Source organism: Paramormyrops kingsleyae, chromosome 5 (genome assembly GCF_048594095.1).
Source record: "Paramormyrops kingsleyae isolate MSU_618 chromosome 5, PKINGS_0.4, whole genome shotgun sequence".
Taxonomy (NCBI): Eukaryota; Metazoa; Chordata; class Actinopteri; order Osteoglossiformes; family Mormyridae; genus Paramormyrops; species Paramormyrops kingsleyae.
In genome coordinates, this window is record NC_132801.1 from 17,220,244 (window position 1) to 17,242,374 (window position 22,131).

Sequence of the window (22,131 nt, forward strand, 5' to 3'; positions counted from 1 at the left end):
CCCAGGTACAATGAGAGCAAGAATTCTCAATCCAGGTGTTTCCCTCACTTATAAGGACCACGTGTATTCTTCTAAGGATAGTTTTAGGAAAAACGTTTTTGGAAAATCCATTTTTCAAGAGAACTTAAATATACAGTACCTGTTCAATATTAAGCAAAATGATTAAAATCAGTAGTGTAGGCTCATACACAAAGACAGGTTGTGGGCACCCTCTGACTGTGAATATGTGTGAATGGTTTTTTAAGGAGATACTTGGGTAATGCTGGATTAAGTGCAACAAAAATATCCCTGTTCTATCTAAAAACCAATCTCAGAGGACAGCAAGCTAGCACAGTGATAATTCTGATTCGTTCTGTTTTCTGACTGCAAGTCGCAAAGTTGACCAGGCTTCTGAGTCACCTCACCGTTTGTCAACTACAAGAATGCTACAGTATGTAGAAAATCTATGACTATGTTAACCCCCTGGGGCCTGAGGCCTTTTTTCCACTTTCGAAGTAGTCTGACATGCCTTGACATTTTAAAATATTTCACCTATCTAAAAAACACTTATCCCAAAGTGATACATTTGCTTTTATTCAGCACAAACTCAGCACCAATAATCTGAGACCTCTTAGAATGTTATTATTCTATTTTTTGTTAAAATCAACTTTAAACATATACTTTTCAAAAACCTATTTTCAGACATGCTGAGAAATTGTAAAAAATCACATTATAGACATTTCTAGGTAAGACTTTTGAGCTCTGAAGCTTATAGACACAGGGGTTGGCTACACATAGGTGAAAGTGACATTCTGAAATTTTATATGGTTTGATTACTAAAGTGTTAGAACTTTGGAGTGACACTCTTTTTCTCAAAGTCAGTGGTCTTCACAATGAATATTGATGAGATAGATGTCCTCACACCTGTAGTAGTTTGCATACTGTCAATGGCCCATCAGTCTGGAATGTCACTGCACCCCACACCCATCACTTTGGAAAGGCAGTTTGAAACGCAAGAAAAGTAGCAACAATAAAATCCCTTTCACAGTTTATTGATAGATGGAATGAAAAATGAAAAACTGTGACTATATAAATATAGAAAGCGATAAATATGATGCAGTGACTATAATTGACGCTCTGGGGACGAGGGCATCATCGACCGCGTATCTTTCTCGTGTATTTCAGTTTATATCACAGGGATACTAGTGTTATAAGTATTCTAGTATACAGCCATGGGAAAAAATAAAAGACCAAAACACAAGTTCTTGTTTCACTTATTTCTCAATGTAACGTTGTACAGCTGTGAATGTGTGTGTGTATATATATATACAGTATATATATGCATACTGCAGCCTGGTTCTTCTCTGTTTCACAATAACGAAGGGTTTCTCCCATGCTTTATGAGACTTCAGACATCAGGAGCCTGGTACACACTGTCCAAGCAGTGCACTTCACACCTGCACTTAATGCTTCCCATTCCTTTTGAAGGTCACTTGATCTCATCCTCCAATTCATGAGACACTAAGTTCACGGTCATCTCTGACATTAGAAAGTCGTTTCTGCCCTTTACCTGGCTGGTTTCTGATCATTCCCAGTGTCTCCTGCTTCACCTTATTCTTTTGTACTGCTGTTTTAGAAATTTTGGTCCTGGGAACAGCCTGCGGCTCAGTGTACCCTGCTGCCAGCAGAGCCATGATTAAACCAGGATTTTAAAATGCAGATTTGTTTAAAAATACAGCCAGTTCTCACTTAACGACTGAGTTCCATTCCTACAAACTACGTCATTAAGCAAACTGGTCGATCAGCGAGGAGCTACCCCTTACCAATATTTCAGGCATAAGAATAGAGGAAATCAGCTCTAATATATATTACTTAGGTTTGCATACTGCAAATACAGGTAATAGTTTTTATTTATTATGTATAAAGATAATCCTTTTTGCCAACATCTTGTACTGTGGGGCGCACAATAAAGTACAAATTAATAGACAAAATATGTGATTGTGAATGCTAGTGTACTGACTCCAGGCACAAGACTGAGACGGCGACTGAGACTGAGAAAGGATGATGCAAGATGAGGTGCTTGACGCTGAGACTCCTCACTGCCCTTTCCACCGCCAAAGTTCTCGTACAGCGAACAACACTGACTGGTCGGAGAGCTGGTCGTCAGTCCAGGCAGTCATTAAACAGGTAGGTCATTAAGTATAGAGTGCCTGTATAGAGTGATCTCATAAATTTTTACACAGCTGTATTTCAAACAAGAAATGTCATATACATTTCAAAAATGAAATTACTTTTGGGGAAAGCATTACTAATGTCAGTATAATATACATACCTTAATTTTGTACGGCTCAGTAAGCTTCTTGCCTCCTCGTAAGTCGCACCAATGAATGATTCTTTATTTATAGATATGAGTTGGTCTCCTGCCTTAAGCCGTCCATCCTAAAGGATACATATGTGAATACCATATGGTCTCTGGTGAAAGCATGAAAGCAGATAATGAAACAAATGTATTTGTTTTTAAAATTATGTCACAATTACTTGACTGAAAGATCTTCAAGTTACATTGTAAGCACACTGGGTTTTGGTTTTGTAAAAAGACTGCAGCAAATCTGATCGTTAACGTAATACCAACAAGACTCAATATTTTCAAATAATTTTCTCTAAATTTACACCACTCAACTGGATTCTATTTCCCAATACACTTATTCTTTAAATTTTCCTTTAATGATATTCAGAAGAGAGGGTGAGATTTTCCACACCAGCCCTGGGTACTTTCGGCATTAATCTGAAACACTAAGGGCTGCTTTAGACGACACCTTGCATGTAGGCAGGAGACCAGGCCTGTGTTCAGCTGGACAGTTAGAGCATCCTGCCACATTGTTCTGTTAATTTTAGTATCACGTATCCAGGTAGAAATTAACTCAATGTAGAAAATCTAACTAAAGTGTCAATTAAATAATTGCCAAAACTTTGTCTTAGTCCGCTGTACCAAATCAGCTATTTGAATCTAAGAGAGTTCAACTTTATTTTTATAACTGACTGCATCCATGTCAAGATGTACTTTTTTTTTCATGAATAGAAAACAATGTTTGAATCCTCACAGCCAACGTCTGAAATTCACTGAGAAACTTTTAATTACATCTTTAATTATTTATTTCTTAGAAATCATTGCTTATTCTGAATGCTGCGACGTTTTTAAAATATTTTATAAACATTGTATCATTATTTATCCATATTTTAAAAAATGTGAATATGACAAAGTCTCAAGCTGTAATGCAGTGAACAATATTACTGGAGGACCCTGGAGGGCACATTTTGTGTCTGGCTGTCTTCCTGATTGACCACAAATTAACACACTTCAGCGCTAATCTGAATAAGTCTCAACGGTAGGGAAAGGTATTAAGAGTCACCTTATGGCAGTCACCCCCTGGCACGATATCCTGAATATACACCATAGGGCCCTCTGCCCGGTTAGCTCCACCCCTGATGACCAGGCCCAGGCCTGTTCCCTTGGCAACACATATCAACTGAATTGCGGCATCACTGAGGGAACAGAAGGCGGAATTAAAGGTCAGATGCACTTACTGAGAGCCGCAGAATCATTTCACAAGGGGATTTCAACTTGATCTTTTCATTGATTCTTGTGAATACCAATCAAGCTCAGGCACTGATATATTGATTACAGAATATTTTCTGCTCCTTGCTCGGCCCCTTTGAAACACCGATCCTCTTTTTCTTCATTCTTCAAACTCAGCCTGATGACTTATAATCTAATATATTCAACTTCAAATGGCAGCAACCATAAGAACTTGTTTGTGAAATGGATAGTTTTTTTTAAATGATGATAACAACAGGCATTATTGCTATTATCAGAAAACAGTTATTGTGATTACTTTATAAGACAAATTGGTGGCACAGTGGAAATCACGGTCACCTCACACATGGGTCTCACCCTACCCTGCGTGTAGAGTTTGCTTGTGTGTCCCCTGTTGCACAGGCTTTCTGCCTCAGTCCAAAGACAAGGAGTTTGGGGAATCATCGCCTCATAGCATGTGCAAGGGAATTCTGGACATGTGTGCTGCACTGGATTAGCATCTCAATCAAGGTGCATTACTGCCTTGTGCCCTGTGCTGTCTGGGGCAGGCTCTAGGCTCCAGGCTCCTCCCCCCATCGCTCGCAAAATTAAATTTAACATTGTGTTCATATTACTTATTCTTATGTCCAGTCAATAAAGAATTTAGTTCAATGACTGAACAGCAGAGTGCTTGTGTCTGTGAAACTCACTTGAAAGCCTGAGGCAGGATGGGGGCGGAGGGGGCAGTGCCCCCCCCAACGCAGCCTGCTTCCTTTGGGCTCTGCAGCAGTGGGCTGGTAGATCTGGAGGAGGAGGAGGACGAGGCCGTGTCTGTCAGCTTCCCTGAAAACGGGTCAGTTATTAGTCTGATTGTCAATCATAAACACATCTTTTAGTGTGTTTACAGGCCAGTAAACTACAGGCGGCTCCCAGGATACGAACGAGATCCATTCCTTAAGTCTGTCTTTATGTCAATGTTATGGGTAAGTCAAAAAAATAATCATACAATACATAATAACAAGAATTAAACATTAATAATACAAGTAACTACATATGGTACTGTACTGTACCTCAAGTTGACGAACTGCTGAAATCATGCAATGTTTTCACGAGCGTCACAAAGTATGTGCTGCGTTTGTTATTTTGAACCATTGTGTTTAACCCAAATTATTAATATAGTAGGCTTTGCGGTAGTCTGTAGGTAAGTACGAGCCGGACGTTCTTAACCCGGAGATGGCCTGTATATCGTACCTACATACTGTCCAGAACATGGTGACCCAAAGGCACTTTACATCTGTGCAATAAGGGGGTTCAGAGACCTGAGAGGATCTCCATGTCGGAACCCTGTTTGAGAGAAGGGCTTTCTAATTCTTAACCTGGGCACTGCCTGTAGTACCATCAAGCTGTGATTACATACATATCAGTCAACCTCAGAAAAAGTAAATGATATACTGCCAAATATTGTATTCATATTACACATACATTATACATTCACCTTTACAAATTAATATATTTAGGACAAAAATTACAGTGGGATCATTGTGTGAGACAGTGTTTCCCAACCAGACCCTTGGGGACCCTCAAGACGGTCCATGTTTTTGCTCCCTCCCAGCTCCCAAGCAAAAACGTGGACCATCTGTGGGTGATCGAAGACCGAATTGGGAAACACTGGTCAAAGGAGATGCTGGAGGAGCAGGACTGGTCTTCAGCTCACCTGCGGAGAACTGTGTCGGAGAGATCATTCCACAGCCTGTGCTACTGGTGCAGCCATACTTTCCTATAAGTTCCAAAAATTCTTTCCTGAAATTGTGATATAGAATGCTGTGTTTGTTCCGGCATTTAGAAGATTATCAATGTAATGCTTTGTCTCCCTCTCCTGGACACTCTTGCAGGTTTTGACAAATATCTGGAGTACAATGGTTCCTCATTGTGGACAATTACACATTAATTCCAGTTTGGATCAAAATATCTGTAAATCCATTAAACAACATGGATCATTTAAATGATGAAAAATAAACTCTAATTTACCTGACTTTTCTACTAACAATAACTGATGAAATAATATTTATAATCGATTTGTACCAAATACACCATGAGTGTGGGGAAATTACCTGTGTTTAATAACATTTGATTGGTAAACAAGGTAAACAAGTTTGAGTAAAATGTACTACACCAAAGTGTTCATAATTAGAAGATGCATTTCATCAATAATCTCGAGCATAAATAATAATCTTCAGACAAAAAAAGGAGAACTCTGATGCTTGGATTAAAAAAACAGTAACGCTTTACATTAACTCCATCTTCATAATGCTTTTATATCGCATTCATAAAACGTTCATTACACCTTCATAATGTATTCATTACGTATTCATAAAACATTCATAAACATCATGCATGTATACCTCAACATCCTAACATCCCTTAACAGCTGTAATATACAATGACAAACATGATATAATAATAACAATATAACAATATATAACAATATAATAACAATATAATTCTATAATCATGTAATGTTTGTTATTAAAGCTGTTATATATATTGTTGTATATTAAAGCTGTTAAGGGATGTAAGGATGTTAAAGTGTACTTGCATGCTTCTTATGAAAGTTTTATGAATGGATTCTGAAGGTGCACTGAATGTTCTATGAATGCATAATGAATGCATTATGAAGGTGCACTTAATGTAAAGTGCCAAAAAAACTATACAAATGAAAAAGATTATTCTTAGAGAAATTTCTATGCACTTCGGAATGCAAAATTTTAGATATAGTTGAAGAGTTAGAATAGATTCATATGGCCTGGAATGTGGTTTTGTTCTTTGGCTTTAAAATTAAGATGCAAGAATCCCTAACAGGTCACTGCAGAACTATGCCCCCAATATGTCACCATGCATTTGACAACAAGTGAGAATCTGTTCCTCTAAAGTACAGGAGGTGGCCGTGTGTCATCTCTGTTTAAGTCTCCCTGCCTTACAGCCGACAACTGCAGCAAATACAGCGACTCAGCTGTCAGCACCTTAATAATAAGGCATTACTTATCAGTTTTAAAGCAAAGCTATTTTAACATAAACATTTAAAAATATAATAATCTTAGAAACGGTCCTTTGGTTGTTCTTTTTTATTGTAAAGCTTTCCATCATGCAACAATATATGTTGCAACCAAAAAAGCAACACATTTCTCTCTGTGTTATTCAGCTTTTAATTTAGTTTAATATAGCCGTGTTCTGTTACTGTATTGGCAATCTATGTTTGGCAAAATCAAAAGAAATCAGGCTGTTAATTCTTAATCACTACATAACAATATTATTCATCATGCGAATACAAAGACCAGACTTTTTTTAAATAAAGTAAAATCTCAGGCCTGAATAAAATAATTTTTCTCACTTTGAAACTGGAAATGCAGTAGCACAGTATAATTTTTTTCTGCTGAAGCTGCTATTTTGATTTTTTCCTCACTGCAGATGGAGTGGCAAGTATCTCTTTTGAATTAGTTTTAGTTTTAGTTAGGGTTAAATTTACCACACATGCCTTATTTACTTTAATTTATTGAGATATAGTAAATCCCAATGAATACTTATAATCGAATTTTAATATGATTATAGACCTTGATTTAAATTACGTGAAATCAACAATAAAAACAATTAAAAAATGTATTCTTAATCAACTGTATGACCTTCTGCCCATTAAATAATTATCCTCTGGTGAAAAATGAAAATTTACAGAATCCAATTAGTTCTTTTATACTGAAACCAGATGTTAAGTTTGATATCTTGATTGATGATAAAGTCACTGAATGTATGATCTTTTTGCAGTGTAGCTGCAATGAAGAGTTCAGCCTCTAGATATCTAATGCATGAACTACTCAAAAAAAAATTCTTTATAGTGTACTCTATAAAAATCCTAGGAGTGGGTTGAGATAAGATTTAGTTTTATTGTAACTTAAAAAGACAATATAATACAGTTTTTCAACAGCTGAACTTCTGCACTTGAGGCCATTTACGTTTAAGATGAGAAGATATTTTCCCCTCGTGCTTGAGTCTGCATTTTGAGGAACTAGTCTGTTAAACTTCTCACTAACTGTACGCCCTCACCTGGACTCGTCATCCCGAACAATCAGGAGAGACATGTGGTTAGAAGCTGAAGCCATACGGAGGATCTCCACAGCCCTGTGGACACGGACCAAAAATAGTGTCATTGCCCACACTAAGCTTCAGCTGAGCCCCAGGGGTATTTACAGACATTCCAAACAAGCTGATCTCCAGAAGGGGGTACAGCAACATCAAAAGCAATACATATCTAACACACTCAAAAAGGCAGGGAAGAGATAATACCTGCTCTCTTCAAACAGCTGCATTAAAGAATCTTACTTATAAAAATATAGCCTTTGAACTCTTTTTTTCTCATTGACATTTGTACTACTTTATCTATTACTACTATTGATGAAAACAACAACATTCACCTTTCATTTGTAGCTCCACCTAAACCCATGTTATTGACGTCCAAAATAAGATCCCCTGTTTTAAGACGCCCTGTAAAACAAAACCAGTGCCTATTATTACGTGGCTGTAGAGGAACATGCTACATGCACCACAAAGCAGCCACACCGGGGTTCGTACCATCCTGAGCAGCAATCCCACACGGCAGGATTCTCTTGATGTATATTCCATACTCTTCCCCGGTGAGCTCCCTGTAACCCCCGATGATTTTCACTCCTGTTTGAGGAAAAGGAAGGGAGAGTCAAAAGAAAAGGCCATAAAACCGATCTATTCTCCATGCATGATGCTAAAGTTTTAGGGGGAACTAACCCAGTCCGTTCTTGCAGTCAGAAAACTCCACTCTCTGTACTGCCCTGTTGATACCATGGGGTCCCATCAGAGTCCTAGAAATATAAAAGGTAAACATAAAATGTTTTTTTCAGCACCTGAGAATGAATAACATATAGAGTCTTCCTGCAGGGACACATATCTGTCATGCTGAACAGCAATAAAAAAAAAATTCCATCAATTTTCGAGATGGTGAAGGAATGCACAGAGAAAGATGAGTCAGCTGCAAAACAGGCATGACTCTCAGAGGTCAGAAATGCAGACGGAGACATCTACAGCATGCTGGGGAAAAAGAGGTAGGAGCTTATTGCTTTCTCATCACATACTCTCTGACACACTCACCTTTCTACATAAGCGCTCTGCAAACCATTTACACTTAAAATGTCTAATCTGGGATAATGCCTCTTTGTCCTGCTGTGTGTGATTAAAAAAAAAGGTGATTAACAAGCAATTACTCTGTTTACGTAAATCGGCTTGCTTTATTTGTGGATTTGATGATTTTGCAGAGTATAGCTGTACAATGAAAATCCCACCACAAAGAGTTGGGTTATTATTTATATTTTTCAACATGGAATTGCAATTTACTGCTGTGTGTTATACTGAGGAAAAACTGACTAAATAGGTGTCTGATCTCTGTTGCTATTACTTCTCCCAACAAACAGGAAGAAACATTCAATAAGCAGTTTCAACTAGGACATTGCTGACCACAGACCTGAGCTCTAAAAACACCCAGCAAAGATTTAGTAGTGAGTTAAGGTTCCTGAGATACTGCGGGTATGTCAAATGGATTTGAAGAGCTCTGCAAACGGATTAGATCAGATTGCAATCTTCATATGTTTTTTGGAAAATAACCAACCCACACAAATATTTCTGGATACACAAAGCTCCAGAAATTGAGATAAAAGAAAAGGGGATTAAAAATAATCATTTTGAGAGAATCTAAGGATGTTCTAACAATATGCCGGTAACCCTGATCGACCTTGCAGTAAACCCTGACAACTCATTGGCCTTATTCAAGAAATTTTTCAGAAGAACATCTTGCATATGCTGTATGTATGTAGGAGACCACAGATCCCTCCATCTCAACTGCAATACAAATCCACCACAAATATTTACCACTGGAAATCTGCCATCTAGATCTATTAAAAAAATAAATAAAGACAAACTAAAATAACCTACATTTCTTTTTCATACAGCAATGTAGGTATCACCTGATTTACTTATTAAGTCACCTGACACAAAACTTTAGCAATAAAATTGCTACTATCAATTGATTGCAGAGGATCTTTGACTTTGGAGGGCAAATGTTTACAAGCACCTTTATCTCCAACACCCAGAGAGAGAAAGACAGAAAGCATTTTGGTCTGAATTGTTGTTTGAAAGGTAAATACATCACATATAATTAGTCAGAGAGGATGATAGGACTGCCAGACTGAACTCAGACTGGGTGGGATTTTGGCCCAACACATTGAAGTTACCTGATTCAAACACAACTTTAAAGACGTCTGCAAGAAAGTTCAAATCTAGTCATAGATTCATCTGAGATTCTCATTTCTAACAAAGTACAAAAAGGTTTTGTGTGTTTTTTGTATTCTTGGATACAGAACTTATTCGTCTTGTATCTGGTGAAACAACTGATGTGAATCAACACAGAAACACAACACAATGCCACATGAATAAATGCAAATATTTTTTATAGTCTAATGATGGGAATATGTTAGTTTTTCTTTATTTAAGGGATTGGTGGTGACACTTGTTTTCTCCACCTTGAAAGCATAAAAGCACATTACAAGGTTTAAGCCAGTTAAGTAATAAAATGTTGATTATTGTTAATTCATGATGGACACTAAAAATGTTTTCAATTTTTAAGGAGAATAATGATTTCCTTGTAATACTGATTGGTGATGAAACTCAATGAAATCAGCAGTTTTGCTACACAAAGCGTAAGAATATGAATATAATAAACCAGACATAGTTCCCTCCATGACCTCCTGTCCAGGTGATGCTGGCACCTCTAACATGACCAACTCCTTAGAAGACACTTCTGGAATTTGCTAACTTCCCCAAAGCAGAAGCTCTGCGTGAGCCAGTGTGTCACAAATACAAAGGGAAAAATCAAGAAATCACATACATAAATCGACCAATACATTATCTCCAGTCTCTAGTGATACATAACTGTCCATCTATGTCAAAGGGTCTCTGCAGTGCAAGTGCTGCAATTCTCATATAGATTACACACCATTTATCACATTTCCATACGGCCAAACACTTCTCTCTCACATAACTAACTTAATTATGTAAATGCAGGATTACGAAGCTCCTGAAGTTTACTTTTGAATATGTAGCTTGACCTTCACATTTTAAATGAAAAGTCCGCATTGGCGTACGTAGTATGCTGAAGTGTGCCACATCAATTAGCTTTACCATCACTTAGATGGAGCAAGTAAGATTACAAGTAAAAAAACTTTAAGACACACAGCATTAAACTGATCATTTAATTCCATCTAATCTGCCTTACCGTCCACATGCCACATCAGACTATGTCCAGAGTTAAAAATAAGCCCATGCTGTCCTGTCTATTAATGGAACTGTTGTAAATAACTTTGCACCTACCGGACGTTAGGATGTGATATGTGTCAGCTGCCGTGTGGCACATCTGCAAAATAAACATGACCCCAGAAGGTCAGAGATGCAGAGAGAAAGATCTACAGCATGCTGGAGAGAGAGAGAGAGAGAGGGAGGAGCATTTTGCTTTCTCACCACACACTCTCTGACACATGCTGCTTCCTGCATGTGACCTTTCTGGATAAGCACAATTACCAAAAAGTTTACATTAAAAACACATCATCCGGGATGCTTTGGTGTCCTGCTGAGTGTGATCAAGAAACAAAAAATAGGTGATCGACAATCAGTTATTCTGTTTTTGTGAATTGAATTTTGTGTAGGTTTCATGATTTGGCAGAGTATAGCTGTACAGTGAGCATCTCACAACAAAGAATCAGGTTGTTAACTACATTTTTCCAAACAAAATCAGCATTTACAGCTTTGTGCTGTGTTGAGGAAAATCTGTTCAATCTCTGTTGCTGGTAAATCCTCTCGAAATACAAGCAGAATATAAACACTTTCAATCAGAACATTGTTGACCACAGACCTGAGCTCTGAAAAAAATCTAGCAAATATTTAACAATGAGTTAAGGTTCCTGAGATACTGAGGGTGCATGAAATGTAACTGAATAGTTTATTTTCTAAAAATTATTAGATTGTAATCTTCATATGGTTTTCTGGAAAATAACCAACCCACACGGATATTACAACATACACAAAGCTGCAGAAATAGAGATAAATGAAAAGGAGATTAAAAAAATGATTTAGACAGACTCTGAGGGTGCTCAAACAATATGCAGATATTTCTGGTGAACCTTGCAGTAAACACTGGCAACTCATTGGCCTTTTTCAAGAAATTCCTCAGAAAAACATCATGTACATACTGTATATATGCAGGGGACCTCAAAGAATTCATCTCAAATGCCATGAAAATGTGAAGCAAATATTTACCACTGCAAAGCTGCCATCTAGGTTTATTTTTTATTACAGAAACATAAAAGCGAACTATATTTCCATTTAGTACAGCAACACAGATCAAACATGACTTCTTTATTGTGTCATTAGCGTAAAAAAATCCTACTATTAACTGACTACAGAGAAACTACAGGAGAAAAAATGTTTACAAACAATTTCAAACACAAACAAAGAGAGAGAGAGAAGATAATTAGTCTGAATTGTTGGTTGCACGGTAAACAGTTCACTTTCAGTCAGTCTGAGAGGGTAATTAGATTGCTAGACAGAAATTGGATTGGGTGGGATTTAGGCCAACATACTGAAGTTACCTCATTCAGGCATACAAACTAAGGCTTCTGCAAAAAGTACAAACCTTTTCATGTTTCCATCTGAAACGTCCATTTCCACTCTAAAAAATGATTTAGTAGCCTTTATACTGCATATATATATATGTAAAACCAAAGTAAATGTTACAGTGACTTCATAAAATGATTGAACATCACTTAAATTAATATCTGACTTGAAAATTTATTTCAGAAAATAAATTATCTGCCAAACAGATATTATATTATATTAGATAATATTATAAATACTGTTAATAATGGTCGTACATTTCAACCGATACACACTAAATGGACAACAGTATTGTGACACCTGGCCATTACACCTGTAGGAACTTGTATGACAATTCCATTATAAATCCTTAGGCATCAATATGGAGTTGGTCCCCCATACCATTATCCCTCCTCCACCAATCTTTACATTTGGCACAATGCAGTCAGGCAGGTAACGTTCTCCTGGCATCTGCCAAACCCAGACCCATCCATCAGACTGCCAGACAGAGAATCGTGATTCGTCACTCCACAGAACATGTTCCCACTGCCCAGAGTCGGCGTGCTTTACGCCACTCCATCCAACACTGGGCATTGTGCTGGATGATGTGAGGCTTGCATGCAGCTGCTCAGCCATGGAAGCCCATTCCATGAAGCTCCCAGTGCACAGTTTTTGTGCTGGAGTTAATGCCACAGGAAGTTTGGAACTCTGCAGGTGTTGAGTCAACAGAGCGATAGCGACTTTTACGCACTATGTGTCTCAGCACTCTGCAACCCCTGTTACTTTACGTGGTCGGCCCCTTCATGGCTGAGATTCTGTTGTTCCTAAAGGTTTCCACTTTGCAATAATACCACTTACAGTTGACAGGAATATCTAACACGGAAGAAATTTCACAAACTGACTTATTGCAAAGGTGGCATCCTATGACAGCACCATGCCTGAATTCACTGAGTTCTTCAGAATGACCCTTTCTTTCACAAATGTTTGTAAACCTGACTGCATGGCTAGGTGCTCAATTTTATACATTTGTGGCAATTGGTCTGAATGAAACACCTGAATTCAAAGATTAAGAGGTGTTTCTCAATACTTTGTCCATGTAATGTATTTGAGATCTGATGAGTAATTTAAATGAAATACAAATATTAGTCATTCCAAATCAGTATTATTTTTCTTCAACAATAATATAATATAGCCTAATGTGTAAGCAATGTTGGGGGATACTTCATAACGTGGCATTGACCAGCGCATCTACAAGTGTAGTGAGCAATTAGCTCACGGAAATTTAATTTTTGAACTGTGATAGGAGCAGCAGCCAACACATTGGACACCAGACTCTTGGAATATCTTCATATGTCACTTGAAACTGTCACTTAAAGGGGTGTGCATATTACCTTACATGTATGCTACTGTCTTCAGTAATGGACAGATGCGGGTAACAAGTCATGTCGACTAAGTTAGCAAACATACAACCATAGTCTGCTTGCTTTGTTTCAAATATTTGTCGAGATTATATTGATGGTTATAATATTTCATTTCACTTAATACATTGACTTAAGGGATAACACTACTCTCAAAACAGAAGAATGTTTATTAACCAAAAAAAAAAAAAAAACTATGTAAAACCTATTGCATAGCTCTAACATCAAAAGCCTGACAACCATTAAACTTGTGGTTAATAACTGAAAAAAAAATCATTTTAAGGTATTAGCGTTCAATAAAATTAATCAAATATTGCAAATTTCTATACTTTTTAACAGTGTATTAAAATGAAATGTACCAAGTAACAATGTTTCCTCACATTTCCTCTGCACCAGATTCTCCATAACTCGCCGCTAACTGAATGGTTTGATTTTAGCTGACCACTCTTTAGAAGACAGTTCTGGAATTTGCTAACTTCCCCAAAGCAGAAGCTCTGCATGAGCCAGTGTGTTACAAATACAAAGGGAAAAATCAAGAAATCACATACATAAATCGACCAATAAATTATCTCCAGTCTCTAGTGATACATAACTGTCCATCTATGTCAAAGGGTCTCTGCAGTGCAAGTGCTGCAATTCTCATATAGATTACACACCATTTGTCACATTTCCATACGGCCAAACACTTCTCTCTCAGACTTATCAGGACATGATATAACCAACTTAATTATGTAAATACTGTATAGGGTTAAAATATTACTTATGAAGTTTACCTTCAAATAAGTAGCTTGGCCTTCATTTTTTAAATGAAAAGTCACATCGCTATAGTATGCTCTGTGTGTGTGTGACATCAATTAGCTTTACCATTACTAAGATGGAGAAAGTAAAACACTGTCAGACACAGAACATTAAACTGATCATTTAATTCCATCTAATCTGCCTTACCGTCCGCATGCCACATCAGACTATGTCCAGAGTTAAAAATAAGCCCATGCTGTCCTGTCTATTAATGGTAAATAACTTTGCACCTACCAAAGAATCAAGACCCAAGCTACTGTAGAGATTACATGTAAATTGCATACAAAAAAATCATTTCACCTTCCACATTTGCAGTGAACTCTGCTACAATATATACGCAATATAACAGCATATGTTCAATATAAACAGCCGATCTCCTGGTGTGACCAACAAGAAGAACAAACATGGTAATAGATTATGAAACAGTCCATAGTAAACTATTAACATTCTTTGCATGTTAAAAAGCACTAACATTTATATGACACAGTTGCAAACTCTGCACATAAAAATCACATTGTCCTACCTTAAAACACAAGCAGCCAAAGGCATATAAAGCTACAAGTGGAATAAATATCTGCCCGACAAGTCCGGTGCTTCTACACAAGTGTCTTCATAAACATTTCCCCTTTCTTTCTAAAATGGACCAGGTTTAAAGAAGGAAACGTACCAGTAAAGCAAAGACAGGCCATCAAAGTGCTCTGCTTCGACTGACGTCGGGAGCAAAGCCATCTCAAATCCAGGGCAGGCTATGAATTATTAAAAAGGCACTGAAGTAACCCAGTTGCTAGAGATGATGGTTCAAATGAGGTTGGTCTCCGTAACTGAGTGGCAGAAATCCGCCTAGACAGTGACAGACACTAGCCTACCTTTCGGTTTAATCTCTCCTGATATCCCCTAGTCACATGGCCTGCTTCATATCTCCCTCTTAAGGCTCCATGATGATATGCTTCCAGTTGCATCTTTGTTCCACCATCTGTGAAAATAATGGCTTCATTTAATAATTGTTTGACTATTTGTAAATAAATGAAAATAAGGAAAATGAGACAACATAAAATGTTCTGTCCGGCATTAGAGGCTATATAACAGGTTTTTCAGTGCCCTCATCACTGTGGGCTTAGCTCACAAATTTGCTCAAAAAAAATCAACATCAAAGAAAATGCTTCTTCTATGTGAGTACTTCTAGACAGTAATGATAGACTAGGTTGGCTGCATTACCAAGAAATTTAAAGATTAATTAAAAATTTAAGAAAAATTCTGAACACACATACACACACTCCTATATTTTGAACTAACAACACAAACATTAAATATTAAATGTAGCCTAAATAAAATCCTATCTTTACAAAATAGCTTTACAAAATGTCTCATCAAATATTTCTTGTTGACCTTTGTTGCATAACAGGGAACAGCAAGATCACATTTTAGCTTTGCAGTTTCATATTTCTGTTTCATTTGGTCATGTCAGAATCCATGCATACACCACCTCTGAGATGCAGTACAAGAGGAAATTTGAAAATTGCGTGAAACAGTTTTGGATCATTTTGAGAAGAAAATTTTTTTTTTACAAAAACAATAAAGTTCCAGGACCGATGGTGCTTGAATCCATAATAAATCTACCCCCTCACCAAAACAATACATTATGTCTTAACCAATAATATTGTATCAAGTTTCATCTATTTGGGTCAATTACAAATAAGGGCTGGCAAGATAATCAATTTAAAAAGCATGCATCAGGTTTGTTAAAATGTACATTTTGCATTCGTGTTGATTTCACGAATCAACACGATTTCATTTGAAATGACAGTTGTACCATTTTTTACAAAAATACTGAATGCGCCTGAAAATGTCAAAAGGGTTTACCACAAAAGAATGAGAAATATGAAATATTTTATCCACCTGGAGTGTACATAAGTGTAGTCATAAAAATAATACTTAATTTGGCAATATATATGTAAATACATAACCTGGAAATCCAAAGGGTGTGCATTGTCCCTCAGAGTCAATTGTTCAAAGTACACTTTACTAAATATCTCAGTCTCGTGTTGTTTTAGACTTGTTATAACAGTAATTACACCGTTTGTGCTATGAATGGACACTCAGGGCACCTAACTGTAAGTTAATGTTAAGTGTACATGCCAGTACTGAAATATTTATTTAGAAATCTGGAAAAGCATGGCGTATACAAAAGCTGCCATTAACTCTAGATGCTGAACCAGTGTCTCATTACAGCTGAAATAGCCTATTTTAGCTATTAACAAGGTAGATGTAAGGGGGCATATGCTGATTACAGCGTGTCGCCACACCCACCACACAATGAACCACCTCAGGGATGAGAACCTGAGTGCAGCCATGTGGCGGGTGATACCTCAGCACCACACTAATCTGTATGGATCAGTGCGTTTTTCCCAGTGGCTGGAGTGCCAATCCTGCCACCAACCCCTATATTTCCCTGTAAGTTGTAGGACCTCCCTACAGGGCTGGATGCAGATTAACATCATACCCAGGACAAAGCAATTGCAGGTTAATGGCCTTACTCAAGGGCCCCACAGAACTCCTGCCATTCACAGGATTCAAAACATGCAGCAACCTTTCAACTGCTGGGAGAGATCGCTAGCCTCAAATCCACCACTCCGCCCGCTATTAACAAAATTAAACACAAATAGTGAACGGGCTGCATCTAAACATTATGAAAGCAGCCCAAAAACCAACAACCTCCAAATATTTACCTGCAACTGTATTTTCAAAATACAGTACGCGAAAACTGCAGACCTGGCAGCGCTGACAGAAGTCTGCCCAATACCCTTATCTTACGCGAACAAGAGATCTCATGTGCGGCTCTTAATATTTAATATTAAGTACTTCAAATGTAAGGTTATACCCGACTATAGCTGATAAAGTGGTTTATTGAAAATTTCATCTTTTAAAAGCATCTTTAATTATTTGGTACAAGGTCTTCGCGATTACACTATGCTGACATTTTTGTCATCATCTCCCAAATGTTCTCTCAGGATTGATCAAAACCAGAAATTTTATATATAGGCTACAAGTAATTTATAAGTTCATTTTCAAATCTTAACGCTTTCAAATTTAACTAAACCATATGGAAACACACAAAAAAACAGCGTCACGCCATTGACCCATATTTAACAGATCTCGCTTTTGGAACGTTACTTCAACAGGTTAATTTGATTTTGCCAGGCATAAGCAGATTTGCAGCTATTCAAAGAAATATAGTTATACAGACTGCATATAGATGATTGCTGATAAGAGTCATATTAAATACCAACACACTGAAAATCACCAACTTAATACCGTAGGGGGTGAAAAAACATATCAAAAGGTCACAGATAAATAGACACTAATGATGTGCCGTTTAGTACCAAACTGTTATGTTCCTATCAGTGTCTGCCTCTGCTCAAGACAGGAAAAAAATGTAGAAATCACAACTTTACATGCATCGCTTACAGTTAAATTTTTGTCTTATTAAGTCACTCATTCATTTCTTTGTATGATTGTGTGATTCAGAGTCATTCGGCTGTTCCATATAAATTATAGGACCGCGCAAATACTGTAAATGACTGAGACGCGCCTCACAGCGGAACTTGGATGTGGTTGGTTTATGTTTCCGGGGATTCCTTTCGGGTCGGAACGTAATCATGGCCGCGATTATAGGCCTAAGGTGTGCTTGAAGGGTGTTGATGCTTGAAGGGGACTGATGTAAGCTAGATATTTTCTTAACTATGATTATAAAAATGTCTTGCTGCCCCGCGATAACATAATACATTAATTTCACTGGTAAAACGTTTCTTATTTGCTAGAGAAACTGCAGCAGAAATGTACTAGGTTACTAGCTATTAAAGTTTAGTGTTGTCTTGTACACGTCATTTACACCGCTTATTAATTTCTAGTATCTGAGTTATCTGTTGGGATTTAGTTTATTTGGCAAGGAAAAGAACTAGACGGGCAATTTGATTTTTCTTTAAGCGTTCAAGCAAGTTATCAAGCTAAAAATGTAGATGTAAACGAGATTTATTTGACTAGATAACAATAGTTATAATGAGTTAATTTAAGCTATGGTTATATTAAAACGACGTCTTTGCGTTGTTATTATTATGCTATAATAATAAGTGCCATTTAAAAATATAACGACGGTTGCCATATTTATAGGCCTGTGTGTTTACATAAGAGAATAGCTGACATTTTGATAAAGTATACTGTAAAAAAATGAACTTCTACAACTGTGCATTGTATAAAAAAATACTGGTGATGAAATAGGTGTGTTTTTTTTCCATTGTTGTAGGTCAACATGCTTGGACTGGGTAATTAAATGAAGAACTTTTCAGATCCGTCTGCCATAACACATTAGTCGCCATGATATTTACTTCTTTCCTCCGGGAGACTTTGTGCAGGACAAAGAACTCCGTGTTGTCAAGAACCTCTAGCATGTACATTTGTACCAAGGCCATACAGAACATGATTAGTTCCAGAGGATTGTACCAGCATGCAAACCAACTCCTCTCTAGAAAGGCTTCTCAGCGCCTCAGCAGCCAGATACGGGGCATGAAGAGCCGCAAGAACCCCCACACAGAGAGACAGGAGGAAGAGTGGAGGAAGAGAAACAGGACTGTCCTCACGTACATTGCTGCTGCCGGAGTGGGGATGATCGGCATGTCGTATGCAGCAGTGCCTCTCTACCGGTTATACTGCCAGGCAAGTTTTAAGTGGTTTACTTTTACCTTTCTGCTCTCCTGCTCTTTGTCTTACAACACAAGTGTCCAAAAATATGCTTTTTGCTAGAGAAACTTTTAAATCATTTTGTGGTTTAAAGTTGTATTTAAAGCTCGGGGCAGCCTGTAAATATGCATTGGTCCTCTGCTTAGACAACAACAACGTGTCATTCTCTCTCCAAGACTTCAGGACTTGGTGGGACTGCTCAATCCGGTCACGACGCAGAGCAAGTAGAGAACATGACTCCGGTGAAGGACCGCATCATCAAGATCACCTTCAATGCCGACGTGCATGCCAGCATGCAATGGAACTTCAAACCTCAACAGTCAGAGATATATGTAAGACCTGTGTGTTATAAACAGAAGATCATATTTATCGACAGCTGGGCCTTATAGTTACACTAATAACATGAATTAGATGGTGGATCAGAGGGTATCACTTTCACCTTACGATGCCAGGGCTGGGAATGCGAATCCACTGACTCTCTATCTTTCCCTGTGTTGCACAGATTTTCTCTAGCTACTCCAATTTCCTCCAACAGTACAAAGTTGATTTCTGTCTCTAAGTTGCCTACAGTGTGTAATTGCGTGCATGTACGTGTGTGTATGTGTGTGTGTCCTGTGATCAACTGGCAACCCTTTCAGAATGTACCTCAGTTTTGTATTTTATGCTGCCTGAGAGAGTTTCCATGCAGTCTGTGATCCTGACCAGGATCAGATGAGCAGTTTTAAATTGAATTTACATTACATACTTCTTTTTTTCTTTCTCCTAGGTTATTCCTGGAGAAACCGCACTGGCATTTTATAAAGCAAAGAATCCTACAGATAAACCTGTGATTGGAATATCCACCTACAATGTAGTACCTTTTGAAGCTGGACAGTACTTTAACAAAATTCAGGTAAAAACGGTAAACTTCACTAATCCACTTACCAGTGGTTTAATGTTAATGAAGGGAGATTTAAGCAGTTATACCAGGCTGATTTCATTGGCTGTTATGATACAGATTGGCAGAAGAGTAATTTTTAATTTTGGTACTTAACCCTGTATTAAGATTAAAATCTGAAGTAATATCAGTCTAAGTAAGATGACTGCTACATATTTAATAGCTGCGATAAGTGAATGGGTGCATTTTGAAAACCGTTTGTAACTGATCCTATTATTGTTATAGGTACTGTTTTCAGATTTTACCTTACTGAATTTAACTGAAATTGGAATGAATTGATGACACTGACATGTTGCTATCTTTGCCACAGTGTTTTTGCTTTGAGGAACAGAGGTTAAATCCCAAAGAAGAAGTGGACATGCCGGTATTCTTCTACATCGATCCTGAGTTTGATGAAGACCCCAGAATGGCAAAAGTGGACACTATCACGCTTTCTTACACTTTTTTTGAAGCCAAGGAAGGACAGACGCTTCCCATTCCTGGCTATAGCTGACCTTTCTTCATTTGGAAAACGGACATAAACCAGTTCAGTGGTGATGTGGCACTTAATCAGATATCTATTCAGAGAAATTTTAGATTTCTTTTGCCTTGTTGTTTAGCAATGACAATGCATTGTTGTTAATAAAATGTCTGTCTCTAAATATGGATGAGCCTGAAAAGAGTCTTAATTTTAATGAAGTGAAGGCTTTCAATAAGTAAAATATGTAACCTATAATTACAGTTCATGTTTTCGTTGTAAAAACATTTAATGTGATTAAGAATAATTTATTCTTGTAATTTCATTGTCTCTTACATTGACACCTTTGGGTGAAATAGAACTTTAATCATTACTTATTAGATACTTCACCACAAAAACCTGAACCTTTATATGTTAAAATTTGTATGGATTAACTTTAGAATTTCCAAAGAATCCAGTGTTGCCCACAACTATGTAAAGAAACCATTGATATCAAGTGAAGCTCATGTAAGGTTACATGGTGTTATAACTTGGCTATTATATATATCTAGAGAGTGAGTATTATATATTTTTGCCCTCTTTCTCAAAACATAGGCCTGGATTGGAACAAAATATTGTTTTCTTCCTATTCTTTCTCTAACCACTGTGTTTTTTCATATTGATGAATATACAGTGACACAGAATTCTTTAGCTTTCTCAGTATATCCTAAAACTAGGTGTCCATTGTAATGTATGTAAACATGTTCTTATCAAATTGATAATTCAAGTCTGTCATGATTTGCACCTATAATATTAAAGTGAAGGTAGTTGTCGAGGTCATAGATTATAATATTAGTTTCATTTTATTTACTAAGTGATGTATAAGCAAGGCAAGTACAAGCATACAATTGAGCAGCCAACTAGGCATTAGTTCAGCTAGGTTGAGCTTCCAATGAATAACTAGTAACAAGTGCCGGATTGCCTCAGAGTACGAGCTTTACGGTATATTGCATGAACACATTAGAGACACCTAACAAACGATGTGTTCAAATCAAAGACAAAGTCAAGTGCAAGAGCATCTTAGGATACTCAAGGGATCAAAAGGCATCAGGACAGAGGTAGGAAGAGCTAGTTGAGATGTCCATGGAGTATATTTCTTGAAGTTTGAGAGAAACTCTGCTGAAGTCTAGAGAAATGTCTAGGGTTACAAATGACTTTTTATGTGGCAAGGGGATCTCTAGGTGGCAGTGGCTTGCTAACTGAAGAGAGTGAGTACGGATATAGGTTTTGATAAGGGATTAGTGGAGATGGGTGCTATTCCAATTCTGAAAGCCAGCGCCAAAAGCTTGAACTTGATGGGAGTGAATTTAATTTACCTGTGCTAACATGAGAGAATATCTGGTGCATGGTGGATCTGTTTAAACCTTTCTGCCAAACAGCCTTTTCCCACAGCGATGTAAGTAGTTTGCCTCTTTTATGCAGATTGTTATATAAAAAATTTTCGTTCCGGTTATTGACTATAATGGCCATCAGAGGG

At 37.4% G+C, this 22,131-nt stretch overlaps 2 protein-coding genes across 6 annotated transcripts in view; one reads left to right on the top strand and one right to left on the bottom strand.

Moving 5' to 3' along the window:
- Positions 1–18,073, bottom strand: part of stxbp4 (syntaxin binding protein 4) — a 56,013-nt gene extending 37,940 nt beyond the window's left edge. For 3 of the 5 annotated variants that reach the window (XM_023822654.2, XM_072712259.1, XM_072712260.1), the window contains exons 1-11: positions 17,953–18,073; positions 15,354–15,460; positions 15,155–15,233; positions 8,363–8,436; positions 8,174–8,269; positions 8,017–8,086; positions 7,649–7,723; positions 5,268–5,353; positions 4,264–4,396; positions 3,390–3,522; positions 2,312–2,418 (exon numbers count right to left, since the gene is read on the bottom strand). In XM_023822654.2, coding sequence (XP_023678422.1) covers positions 2,312–2,418; positions 3,390–3,522; positions 4,264–4,396; positions 5,268–5,353; positions 7,649–7,723; positions 8,017–8,086; positions 8,174–8,269; positions 8,363–8,436; positions 15,155–15,216 — 836 coding nt within the window. In that variant the 5' untranslated portion in view covers positions 15,217–15,233; positions 15,354–15,460; positions 17,953–18,073. Of the gene's footprint in view, positions 1–2,311; positions 2,419–3,389; positions 3,523–4,263; positions 4,397–5,267; positions 5,354–7,648; positions 7,724–8,016; positions 8,087–8,173; positions 8,270–8,362; positions 8,437–15,154; positions 15,234–15,353; positions 15,461–17,799; positions 17,829–17,952 lie in introns of those variants that run through there. The other 2 variants (XM_023822655.2, XM_023822656.2) reach the window with 2 other exon arrangements.
- Positions 18,074–18,099: 26 nt separating this feature from the next.
- Positions 18,100–20,803, top strand: cox11 (cytochrome c oxidase assembly homolog 11 (yeast)). Its single transcript, XM_023822660.2, has 5 exons — positions 18,100–18,204; positions 18,788–19,197; positions 19,398–19,553; positions 19,988–20,113; positions 20,469–20,803. Exons 2-5 carry the CDS (start codon positions 18,859–18,861, stop codon positions 20,649–20,651), a joined length of 804 nt encoding a protein of 267 aa, XP_023678428.1. The 5' UTR covers positions 18,100–18,204; positions 18,788–18,858; the 3' UTR covers positions 20,652–20,803.
- Positions 20,804–22,131: the final 1,328 nt, after the last annotated feature.

Bases quoted from the DNA above. Each gene is read 5' to 3' on its own strand.
- cox11 (XM_023822660.2), top strand. From the start codon at position 18,859: ATGATATTTACTTCTTTCCTCCGGGAGACTTTGTGCAGGACAAAGAAC. The intron at 19,198-19,397 runs GCAAGTTTTAAG...TCTCTCTCCAAG, and splicing joins TCTACCGGTTATACTGCCAG to ACTTCAGGACTTGGTGGGAC. The intron at 20,114-20,468 runs GTAAAAACGGTA...TCTTTGCCACAG, and splicing joins AGTACTTTAACAAAATTCAG to TGTTTTTGCTTTGAGGAACA.